The 12,086-nt window shown below is 34.0% G+C and overlaps 1 protein-coding gene across 1 annotated transcript; it reads right to left on the minus strand.

Moving 5' to 3' along the window:
• Nucleotides 1-3,082: 3,082 nt before the first annotated feature.
• On the minus strand, nt 3,083-9,035 carry LOC128029429 (uncharacterized). The gene is made up of 11 exons (XM_052617213.1): nt 8,760-9,035; nt 7,402-7,523; nt 7,301-7,325; nt 7,180-7,226; nt 6,496-7,094; nt 5,739-5,844; nt 5,504-5,650; nt 5,349-5,409; nt 4,020-4,183; nt 3,841-3,927; nt 3,083-3,690 (listed from the first exon to the last, which is right to left on the minus strand). The coding sequence occupies exons 1-11, from the start codon at nt 8,932-8,934 to the stop codon at nt 3,637-3,639; spliced, it is 1,587 nt and encodes a 528-aa protein (XP_052473173.1). The 5' UTR covers nt 8,935-9,035; the 3' UTR covers nt 3,083-3,636.
• Between the last annotated feature and the right edge of the window lie 3,051 nt (nt 9,036-12,086).

Below are 12,086 nucleotides of genomic sequence, written 5' to 3' on the forward strand. Positions count from 1 at the left end.
ACACACATGCCAAAATAAGCTCAAATAAAAATATTAGATACAGATATAAACATTAGAAATTGTACCTTGAAATATAAATTTAAATAAGTTCAAGCTGAAGTACTAAAATAACTAAAATTTTAAAATAAAGCTAAACAGAATAACAACAAAAAACAAATAAAAAAACAAAAGCACATAACAAAAGAGATAGATAGATAGATAGATAGATAGATAGATAGATAGATAGATAGATAGATAGATAGATAGATAGATAGATAGATAGATAGATAGATAGAGTGAGATAGAGTGAGTGCTGATGTCAAGATTTTCAGTGTGTAATGTTTTAAATACCAGTATACAGAATACACAAGAACCTTCAACATCTGAAGTTGTAGCGAAAGAAGGTTCTTCAGATTATAAAACGGTAAGAGAGAGATGGTTCTTTAACAGATGGTTTCCTTTGACTGAACGGTTCTTTGTGGAACCAAAAATGGTTCTTCTATGGCATCGCCATGTAGAACCTTTTGAAGACCCTTTATTTTCAGAGTGTATTATGTTTTTTTGCCATTCTGGTAGCCTTACAATCTCTCTTTATTGTCATGAAAAGCAACTCTGGACATTCAGTATACTGAATATAAAATAAATGAAAGGTGCGCAAATTAAGATTTTTCATTTTTTAAACTTAAAGACTTCAAAAATGATTATCTTATTACTAATGAAATTACTATTACAAACTTGCAAATATACACCACACAAACAGCAGTAGTCGAACTATAACAGCTTTATTTTCCCAACAACATACATATATACATACATATAGTAACAAAAACTGTACGTCTGCAAGACACTCTCTCTCTCTCTCTCTCTCTCTCTCTCTCTCTCTCTCTCTCTCTCGAACAGGGACAAGATGAAAACAACAGAGCAACCAGATAATTACACTGGTATCTCATCTGTACAAACCTGCCCCATAATGCCTCTGGCACAGACCTGCGCAAGATATGACTGATGGGAAACTCATAATTTGAGTTTATGAGAACTCCTCTTTTCAGAATAATGCAAAAATAACTCCCAATACCAATAACACAAAAATCTCTGTATACGCAGATAATCACAGACGTTGCCAGAGTTTAAACACCTTGTTATGTTTCCACAAATCATTGACATTTTGTGACCCGATAATACTTAATACTATTCGACAAGCTGTCTACTTTGACAAAACATGCATTATCAAGAAAAAAATAACTTTATCCTCCATAAAATATTTAATATTAATTAAAAACAAATTAAAATGAAATGTAATTGGCGTAAGAATGTCCAATACAAACTAATGATAAACATCCATTTACCCTAACTCTTATACAAGAGTATATGAGTATTAACTGATATGAGTACACATATATAACCATTTATATTAAAAATAAGTTTAGATAGACAACCACAAATAAACATGTTCCATCAAATCTCTTGCAGAAAAATCACATCTATAATTTCTAACTCACACCCACTCCCCTTAACATGCTATATGTCTATTTTGTTTTCAAAGCCATATTCATGTTAACACATATTTGGGAAAACAAAAAGATTCATTCAACTCAAGATGTATTACAATAAAAAGATATGATTATTAATGAAGCCCTAAATGTGTCATATACATAAACCACCAACATATTTAGCATGCAATATATATGCTTCACCCTCTGTGCCTGTGTAACATTAACAGTATTACATAACCATCAGTTTAATAATGTAAAACAGAAATGAGAACAATCACAAAATGTGAATTCTGAGATCTATTAAAGAATATTACCGTTAATTATTACAAAGATATGCTTAAATACCATGTTGCTGGAAACACCTCGTAGTCCCCAAAACAAAAAACGAATAGAGGAACACATTATTGAGAAGATCTTCAACCAGGATCACACTCATGACTCTGTATTATTTGTATAAATGGATCCTCAGTATTACAATTACAGCCACCATTAAGAAAAATGTTAATTTTATTAAAAAAAAATTTATGAGCGTAAAAGTTAATAATAATTTAAAGCTTCTCACCTCAAACTATATTACATTTTTTTTGCAACTATATAAAAAATTGTAATTACGCTTACCAGCCCAATATATATAAAGGGCTGGTAAGCGTAATAAAATTTTTTTATCTAATTAATTACATTATGTGGTGAATAATTGATCGAATTAATCACACATCCAATTTTGAGAAATTACCCTGAAAAGATCATTTAAATACATTGTTGTTCAACCGATCAAACAGAGATTACAAAAAGTATGTTCAGCAAGAAATATTTTGTTTGATAATTTATTACATACTCTTTTGGACCATGTGAGTAAATGATGACAGAATTGTCATTTTTGGTTGGGTGAACTATAACTTTAATCATTTATTTTCTTGATTTTATTATTATTTAAAATATTAAATTAATTATGTAATGAAATAATACTCTAAATAATAAACTAAAACTAGTTGTAGTCCTGTCTCCTATTAGTCATCAATCAACTGTATGAAAACATAAGTCTGGGGCGGGGCAAGTTCATTTTAACGTGATATCTTTCTCCATAATTAATTAATCTAATTAACGCGTTAACCAGCCTATATATATATATATATATATATATATATATATATATATATATATATATATATATATATATATATATATATATATATATATATATATATATATATATATATATATATATATATATATATATATATATATATGTGTGTGTGTGTGTGTGTAATATATAAACACACTACCGTTCAAATGTTTGGAGTCTCTAAGATTTTTTAAATGTTTTTGAAAGGAGCCTCTTATGCTAACCAAGACTACTATTATTTAATTCATAAAAAAGGAATACTGTGAAATATTAAATATTAATTATTTTCTATTTTATTTGTATTTTTTATTTCATCAGCCATTATCCCAGTCTTCCTTCTTTCAAAAATTTTACTGACTCCAAAGGTTTAAATTTGAGAACAATTTATATAATTTATAATTTATAATTATATATATATATATATATATATATATATATATATATATATATATATATATATATATATATATGTGTGTGTGTGTGTGTGTGTGTGTGTGTGTGTGTGTTGTGCATACTGTTTTTTGTTTTGTTTTTGTTTTTGTTTTTTTGTCAAAATTTGTCTTCTAGATTTATTTCCATTGTTGTCACAGTTACTGTACTTTACCATTCTACCAGTATATATATAATCCATTACATTATCCTCAGTATCAAAAGTACTTGCTCTTGGAGCAAATAGGAACTGTGGCATTTGTCAGACTCATAGGTCTTTTTTCTTTTTTCTTTAACATTGTGCTACTCAAACGTAACTAACAGTGGAAGTTTCACAGAAACCAGCTAATGGGCAACCATTATGTTTTTGCTCAGCGATCCACCTCACTTTTCACCAGAACACTGAACAAAATCTACGGTTGCATAATACATAGCTTTACCCTGGCTTGAAGACTCCCATCCTCCTTTTCCATCAAACAATTTAACAATAACTAAAAATTGTGACATAAATGTAAATTTTGCCTTCAATGCCAGGTAAAAGCTTGTATTCACTCAAAAACATTTACTGTCAGTTAACAGCCCTGCCTGGCTTGACAGAGAAAACAGCTCTTATTAGAAACAGCCACACATGTAGCCAAACCGCTTCCAAATCATGTTGTTTCTGGCCTGAGGAAAGAAAACCAATTAAATGATCACGTTTATAATTACGGCCATGACAGAAATTGTGACTACAAACATAAAATCAGTCAGTTTAACACCAAACTAAACAAGCTTTTATGCAGAACATCATTCATCAGAATTAAACATGCCTCACACCTTGATTTCATTTGACTGAAAGAAGGTTGCTTGTTCACACAGCTTGGGATCAACAGCTCCTTTCATTGGATTGAAATGACCCTGAACCTATATGAAAAACAAACAGACAAAGAGATGAAACTCCTCCTCAAGTGAATCATGTTGGGCAGCAGCATGTACTGAACGTCTCTCGTTCTCACCGGAGTGTGTAAATAGCACTCCATTTGAAGGAGGCACTCTAGTGTTTCTATCATCTGCTCCTCATGAAGGGTGTGCAGTCTGACCCATCCCGCAGCTCCACACAGCTCCAGCTCCTTCACTGTGTGGTTAAGAGCTACTGCTGCACACTGCAGCGCACTGAGCCCTGCAAAGAAAATACCTTCAATCCAGGTTCTATACACAGGGCAGATGCTTTGATCAAAAGCAAGTTGAATGTGCAAGCTTATGGATTAAGCCAGGGTCAAAAATTTGCATATTTTGCCAATTAGTTTCTTTACCAAGAACTATTTCATGTTGCATCATTTAAATAAATGTAAGGTACACATACAGTAGTTGTATGTACGTGTATGTACGTGTATGTGTGTGTGTGTGTGTGTGTATAAATATATATATGCATCACCCTGACATTTTAGATTTCCACAAAATGTTGCAATGAATATTAATTCAGAAATTACAAACATGCTTATAATAGAGGAGGTGTATTCAAGCCGCTGTGTGTATGAATTTTTCATGTATTTCTGAATGAATTATTAGACAAAAAGTGTCATCACTGATCCATATTATTTACGTTAAACGATCAAAATGAGTGTATGAATGCTAATAGGTATTTTATTAGGCCTGGATGGCAAGACATATTGGTATCACAATAAATCTTCATTTGTAAACAGTTAAATATACTGGTTAACATGAACTAACAATGATAAATACTTAAGTACTTATTAATCTTAGTGTTAAGTTCATTAAAATGTACATTACTAAGTTGGATCTGTTGTTATTATTTAATGGTCCTGAGTTATCATGAACTAAAAAAGCATTGTTGTATTTTATTAACTAACTAACTTTAATAACGTTCAATGAATAAATGAATACTGTGACAAATGCATTTATTATCGTTAATGTTAGTTCATGCATTAACGAATGGAAGAATGAAGTTCATTCTTAATTCATTGGCTCAAAACGTATACTCTGCCAACAAAATTTCAACAACGATCTCATATCTTAAGTATCAAACCATTAAACCACACCACTTCTAAGCCTCTCTGATAACAAAACATGGTCGAATGTGACAGCTCTTTCACAACAAGGTAATAAAACAACAGGTTTGTGACTAGCGCTGCTGGATTCTTTTCAGGCGTATGCAGCAGGAATGCAGCCACAGCCTTACTGCAGCCAAAATGTCAACCTGACTTCTGAGAACAATATAAAAACAACCCTGCTGATTTTTACACAAATTAACAAAGCAATAACTGGTTATGCCATGCACATTTTAAATTATTAGCATAAAGTGAACCAAACGCAACATACAGTACCGTTTGCATCTCTTTCTTCCAAATTAATATATACGCCATCTCTCATTAAACCTTTCAGGACCTGCCAACAAAAAAAAAAAAAGACATTTTCTGAGTGAGTGAACGTGTAGAAGAGTTCTGCTTGCTAATATTCCAGCACCACATAGAGATTTTACCTCCAAGACTCGAATATATCCATTCTCTGCACTGAGATGAAGACATGTTTTCCCATTCCGGTCCTTCACGTTGATTTCTGCACCAAGTGACACCAAATCAACCACCATTAAGTGTTGATTCGTTTGTGCAGCAAGATGAAGAGGAGTCTGGGAAGAAAAACAGGCCCATGTAACATTGATGAGTGTTTGTCGAGTGACCGACACTAGAGAATATGCATGTATGATTGTGTGTCACCTTTCCCTCCGAATCTTGGATATCTAGCTTATTCAAAGCCGCCATCCTCCTGGCCATAACATACACAAGGGATCTCTTTCCCTCCTCAACAGCTCTGTGTAAAAGACTGTGGAGAGGAAATGGAAGCTGTCACTTTCTATCACATGATTTGTTCGCTTTTCTATGTCATGGCTCCACTCATTGTAAACAGATGCGTTCAATGGGTGGAGTACTATAGGGCCATTCCACTAAAAGGTAAACCCTGCTTGTATTTGCTTGACAACATTGTCATTTCATCTGGTGTAGTGTTTCAGGATGCTTATTAGATTTGTGCGGCCATTATCAATATCCATTGTTCAAATCATTTCATGCAAGAGGGCTTGTTTGAAGACCCTCTGTGCCATTTTTGTTGCTTCAGATTTCAAGCGGGTTCCCATTAATCTCTTTTATTCTGCTCTGCTTGAGAACTTAATAATGGGGTTTGTCATAAAGATGGGAGTGGGAAACGAATGCCGTCGCTTATTGAGCGCGACAGCAACGATGGCAGACCCACTTTCGTTCTTTCTGTATTTCATAAAAAGTTTCAAATGATGAAGGTGGCACTGAAAAAGTACCCTTGCAATTCTTGGTACTTGAAGATTATTTCTAGAAACTGTGCATTTTCTTCATTTTTTAAAAAATTACAGCTGCCTTTGAAAGATTACTCATTAGGATCTGCATGAAGAAACCATCTGCAATGGCTTCAGTGAGTTTTTGTAGAAAAGTAAAATAAGCTTACATCCTTCCGTTTCCGTCTACTGCGAGAAGCTCTTGGTCAGATATCCCTCGCAGCAGGATCTCCTCTCTTTCCAGTTGAGTCAAGAAGGTGGTCATGCAGCTCCATTCTTTGTGCTGAGAATGTGGCCATGGTGGACAGTTCATCTTTTGAGAGGAAACCTCCCAAACTTCTGGGTTGGGACTGGCGTTGAATGACTCTTGTGGGGAGGGCACCTGGTATTCGCATGAGTTGGCAGGAGAGCAGCTCATTCTATATTGACCGTCATACCTGTAGCAATCCGACTCATAAATGCTATATTCTTCCTGATTCCCCAAGAAGACATCGGCACCCTGGCTGTAAGTTGGGGACGGGTAGGAGCTGCACACAGAGTGGACAGGGGAGGTCTCAGATGGGTAGCTTGGAGACAGAGGTATCTCATTCTCCTGGTCATTTGTGTTCATGAAACCCTGTGGAGATGCATCTTCAACCCAGAGCTCTGAAGAGCATGAAGCTGAAGGGCTTTTGTAATCTGGCAATCTGTATGACTGACAGGTCTTAAGATCCTCCTCCAACACTTCTACTATGATCGCAAGCTCCTCAAGACTTTTTGTTTGTTGTTTCTGTAACAGACATGAGGAATGTATCACAATCTGTCTGTCTAAACAAGGAGCTAGTTCTACAATAACAGAAAAAGATGCCACTCACTAGAAAACGTCTCCGGTTTCCACCTGTGTTGACTCGTTTCTTTTCCCCTTTGGGCCAAAGATAGTGCTAATTAGAAACACAATGAGGTTTAAATGATTATTCGTCTATGTCTAAAACTTACCTTCAGATGCCTTAGAATGATTTCCCTAAAAAAAACAGAGTCAGAACATGATGCGCCTGCCTCATTATGACCATAAAAGACTGTAAGACAAAGAATTATACCTGCAGATCTTTAGGCTCAATCCCTTTGGCTATCCGTATATTCTTGAGCATGTCCCGTACTGGCATTTTCACTCGGACTCCGAGGTATTTATTTTCAGAAGGGGACTTGTTTTTTTTGGATCCTAAAGGAGCACAGGCCTATTAGTGTTGCAGCCGGCTAACTTCAAGACTGCATCCTTCAATATTACAAACTGCTAATATAAACCTTTCATACTGCAACAGAATACATGTAACGTGATCAGTATGTATACGCCAATCAAATTTCAACCAGGAATTCATTTAAAGTAGAATTGATCATATTTATGCTAATGCTAAATCTATACAGAAAACACACTGGTACAGGTCCTAACTCCCATAATGACTCCAGATTTAACACTGGCTTTTATGAAAATAAAACAGCATAAGGTGAATTTCTGCTAACTGTAGTTCAGAAGATCAGCTTAGGAATCAACATCAAACTCTCAGCCAACAATTTGGTAAAATTTATGTTTATTTATGTTTATTCATATGTCAGTCTTCCGTACTGAATATGTGGATGATTAAAAAAAACTATATATATATATACATATATATATATATATATATATATGTGTGTGTGTGTATGTGTGTGTGTTTGTGTGTGTTTATTTATTTGTATTTATATTTTTAAGAAATAAATAATTTTATTCAGCAAGGATGTGTTCAATTTATTAAAAGTGATAATAAAGAATATTTTTGTTGTTAGAAAATATTTTTCTCTTAAATAATCATTGTTCTTTTGAACTATATTAATCAAATAATCGTAAAAAAAAAAAGTATCACAGGTTCTAAAATTTTTAATATTTTTAGAGGCAAAACTGTTTCCAACATTGATAATCAGTATATTAGAAGGATTTCTAAATGATCACGTGACACTAAAGAATGGAGTAATGATGCTGAAAATTCAGCTTTGCTGAAATAACAGAAATAACTTATATTTTAAAAGTATATTAAAATAAAAACCGATTAATTAAAATGGTAATAATATTTTACAATATTGTATTTTTGGTCATGATGAACAGAAGAGACTTCTTTAAAACACATTAAAAATCTTACTGATCCCAAACATTCGAACAGCAGTGTTTTCATCAAATTAGGTGACATCTTAAACCATTGAAAACGGGTTGATGGTCTTATGTGTTGGACTGCTTTTAGAATGGTTTTGGTAAAGACAAACCAGCTTAAAACTAGCTTGGCCAAACAGAGAGACAATCCTAAACCAGATAACACCATATTAAACCAGCACACCAACTCAGGCTGGCTTGAACTAGTTCCCCCAGCAGGAGCATCACAATGATAAATCTTTCCTGGACAGTGTTTTGGAGATATTTTGTACTCACCTGTTTGACAGCTGTTCTTGGCTTTACTGGCCTCTGACGCTTTCTGGGTCGGTTTCGGTAGATTCGGTATATTTGAATCTGAAGGGGGTTCTGCTGGCATCGGTGACCCTCCACAGGAATACTCGGGGTGTTCGGTGTCTTTGGGACCTGTGGCCTTGACTTGACTGCTCACCATCCTGATGTCTGGTTTTAAAGCTGACTATAGAGTGCCACGCGTTCAGACTGTTGTGATAGCAAACGTATAATGGTCGAGGAACGGGCTGCTTACCTGCTAGTCCTCATTCAACAGGTTTGTCCTGTCAGAGGCAGTTTGTTTTCATTACCTGATTTGAAGGGGCGGGACAGTCACCTATCTCCAACAGAACTCACCTGAGTTAACATGCGAGAACAGTGAACCCATGTGGAGCAAAGCTGTTCTATCCAATATGTGCTCTTTTATCTAATAATTAAATTAAATTATAATACACAATCTTGATTGTGTGTAAAAATGACAATATTCATTTTCCCTCTGAAATATAATAGTAGGCTACTGCAGTTATTGTTTTTGAAACAATAATCTATTGCAAAGTCTCAACTTCATTGCAACTATAACAAAATAAGTTATTATCATATGCAGGCCTATTTAATACAGTATATAGGGTGAAGTGCCCCAATGTGGGAATTTTTTTTTTGCATTTCAGATTCTGTGACATATTGCAATATTTAACCAAAACATTAAATCCACAACTAATACCATTTAAAAAAACCCCAGGATGTCTCCTTAATAAATCAAAAGAGAAAATGCAGATAACACATTCATAAAAGAAATGACAGACATATTAGTGCTCTTATTGCAAATCGTTTGAGAAAATATGCAGCCTCCTAAAGTGGGACAGATGTGTTCCTAATGTGAGACACTGATAATAAAAGGCCAAAATAACATTTTATGTAAAATAGTAAAATCTTAAAAGTTAGTATTTATATTAGTTATGGGTGGATAAAATATGGATAATCAAACATCATCATACACATAATACAATATGATAGTCCCACATTATAGGCCTATGGAATGGATTTATTTTGAAGCATAATTAGCTACAGCATGTAATCATTTATTTTGTTGTCCAGAATAAGGTTATATTCAATAAAATAATACGAATTCTCAAAGGTTTGAATAAACAAAACGAAGCCTTAATAAAGTAGAGAAAGTCATACACTTAGCAAGTAAACAAATTGAACTGAGCAATTGTTAAGGACATATTTTGACTGGCGTTATCTCCCGCCGTTGTCGCCCTCTCTCGCGTCATTATTAAACTGATACCATACTGACATCTATCGATGACATAAAAACACACACGCTGTAAAACAATATTCCTTTGACTTTTTTTAGCACTCCCTGCGATAGGCTACTGACTACCAATACATTTAGAAGCTACTGTACTCAAACTCAACGAGTTTAAAACGAACAAGCTAATTTAGGCTTAAGTTTCGTATTGTTTATCGGCAACGTTTTGTTTGTTTTCCTGCATGTGTCAGTCTCACAATAATAGTTTAACACCATCACACAATTAAAATAATAAAAAAAAAACATACTATTTAAATAAGGATAACTAACTAACAAACTAACTTACTAACTGAATGAAAAAAATAAATAAATAGGTAGCCTACGCTTTCAAATAATTTAATTCACGTTAGTAACAAGCAACACCAGAAAATCAGAATTACTGCATATTTCAGACTGCATATTTCAGCATATTGGTGGATAATGACATGTCAATATTCCGATATAAATTATTTGGCCAGTCGTATTATGTTTAGCCTTCACGCGTCACGTGTGCATTGACCTGACGGGTACAACTCATATACCAGTTTTATATATTAGAAATATATACCGTAAATAGATATTTATCTATATTTGTCTAATCTATGGTGTGGTTTCGTTATAGCTATTGTAGTTATTCAGAATTAGATAACATGAGCGAGCACAAGGAGTCCTAATCATCGCAGAGGAAAGCGCTGTCTCGCTGTATTAACACTAGGTGGCAGTGCTGCACTACACTGCACGCGCCACAGAACCAATCGACGTCTCTCAGTTTTCGTCAAATTTGTCTTTTGTTTCCAATAATCTAGCTCTACCCAGACAGATACATTCAGTGTTCTATATTCCACTGGGCTTCCTTAATCGTAGCCAAATATAAATAATAAAACTGTTGCTAGTTGATAGGCTATTTCAGTTACATATGAATTGGCCTTTGGTTTAAGGACACATGGCAAGGTCTTTAGAAAGAGAATTTGACAGGCTATGCATTCTTTTTTATCTTTTTTTTCAGCTACTTTTTTTTACTATATACTATTACTTTTTACTATTTTTACATTTTAAGCTTCTTCTGACAAACTTTTTACCTTTTTTTTCAAGCGTTGAAAGGATCAGTATGACCTATTTCAGACATTTTGACTGAATAATTTGATTTATGCACTTTATTAATGACGGTAGTAACAACGCTGATGCATAGCAGTGTCTACAAATCAATGTTGCATTAAATGGTTTTGTGATTTGCTTTCTATCATTTTACCAGCAAAGCTAATCTCTCATCTATCGCGCTTTCCCAATACTTCAAGATATAAACCTTGATAGGCTTTCCATAATGATGCGGGACAGATCGTCTTTTTCTTATCATTTTTACTGTCAAATATTCCCTAGAAGTTTAGAAGTGTCTGATAAAGATGGTGGATTAAGATGCATGAGTATCAATGACCTTTGTGACATCCCTGACTACATATTTATGTCTGCAAACAATGATGTTGGTGTTACAATTAATCATATCTTTTAATATTGCACACATTGTTAGTAGCACAAGCCCACACTGGCTGCAGAAAGTACTTCAATAATTTGACCTTAATTAGACCAACTGTCATTGAGAGATGTATGAACTCATTCAACTAATATTACAAGAGAAAGTGTTTAAAATCAAGAATGCAACCAAAAGCAGGATAGGAGGGAGACTGAGAATCTCATTTGGAACATGAATTTGAATATAGATCTTCTTGGTGTTTATGCTGTTGCTTTACTAGGGTTTTACAATCTTGTTGGTTTTATAAGATAAGGGATAGAAATGAAACCCCCAGCAGCTTAATACATTTAAAGTAAGTTCTGGAACAATAACTTGGAAGTTCCTTGGAAAAGCTGGACTGCTCCTTTTATTGAAATGTGCTGTTTAACTAAGATAAGCTTTAAAAAATCCCTGGCAACAAACCATTTGCTGTTTGTTCACAAAAGAGGAAGTATGTCACAGTTTGTGCCATTAAAAACAGAAACTGCAAAGTTTATGTATTCCTGAAATGATTAGC

This window comes from Carassius gibelio, chromosome A15 (assembly GCF_023724105.1).
Source record: "Carassius gibelio isolate Cgi1373 ecotype wild population from Czech Republic chromosome A15, carGib1.2-hapl.c, whole genome shotgun sequence".
Classification (NCBI taxonomy): Eukaryota; Metazoa; Chordata; class Actinopteri; order Cypriniformes; family Cyprinidae; genus Carassius; species Carassius gibelio.

Coding starts and splice junctions, on each gene's coding strand:
- LOC128029429 (XM_052617213.1), bottom strand. CDS start 8,934: ATGGTGAGCAGTCAAGTCAAGGCCACAGGTCCCAAAGACACCGAACAC. Junction 7,095..7,179: donor GAAACCGGAGACGTTTTCTA/GTGAGTGGCATC, acceptor TGTCTGTTACAG/AAACAACAAACAAAAAGTCT. Junction 5,410..5,503: donor GATATATTCGAGTCTTGGAG/GTAAAATCTCTA, acceptor TTTTGTTGGCAG/GTCCTGAAAGGTTTAATGAG.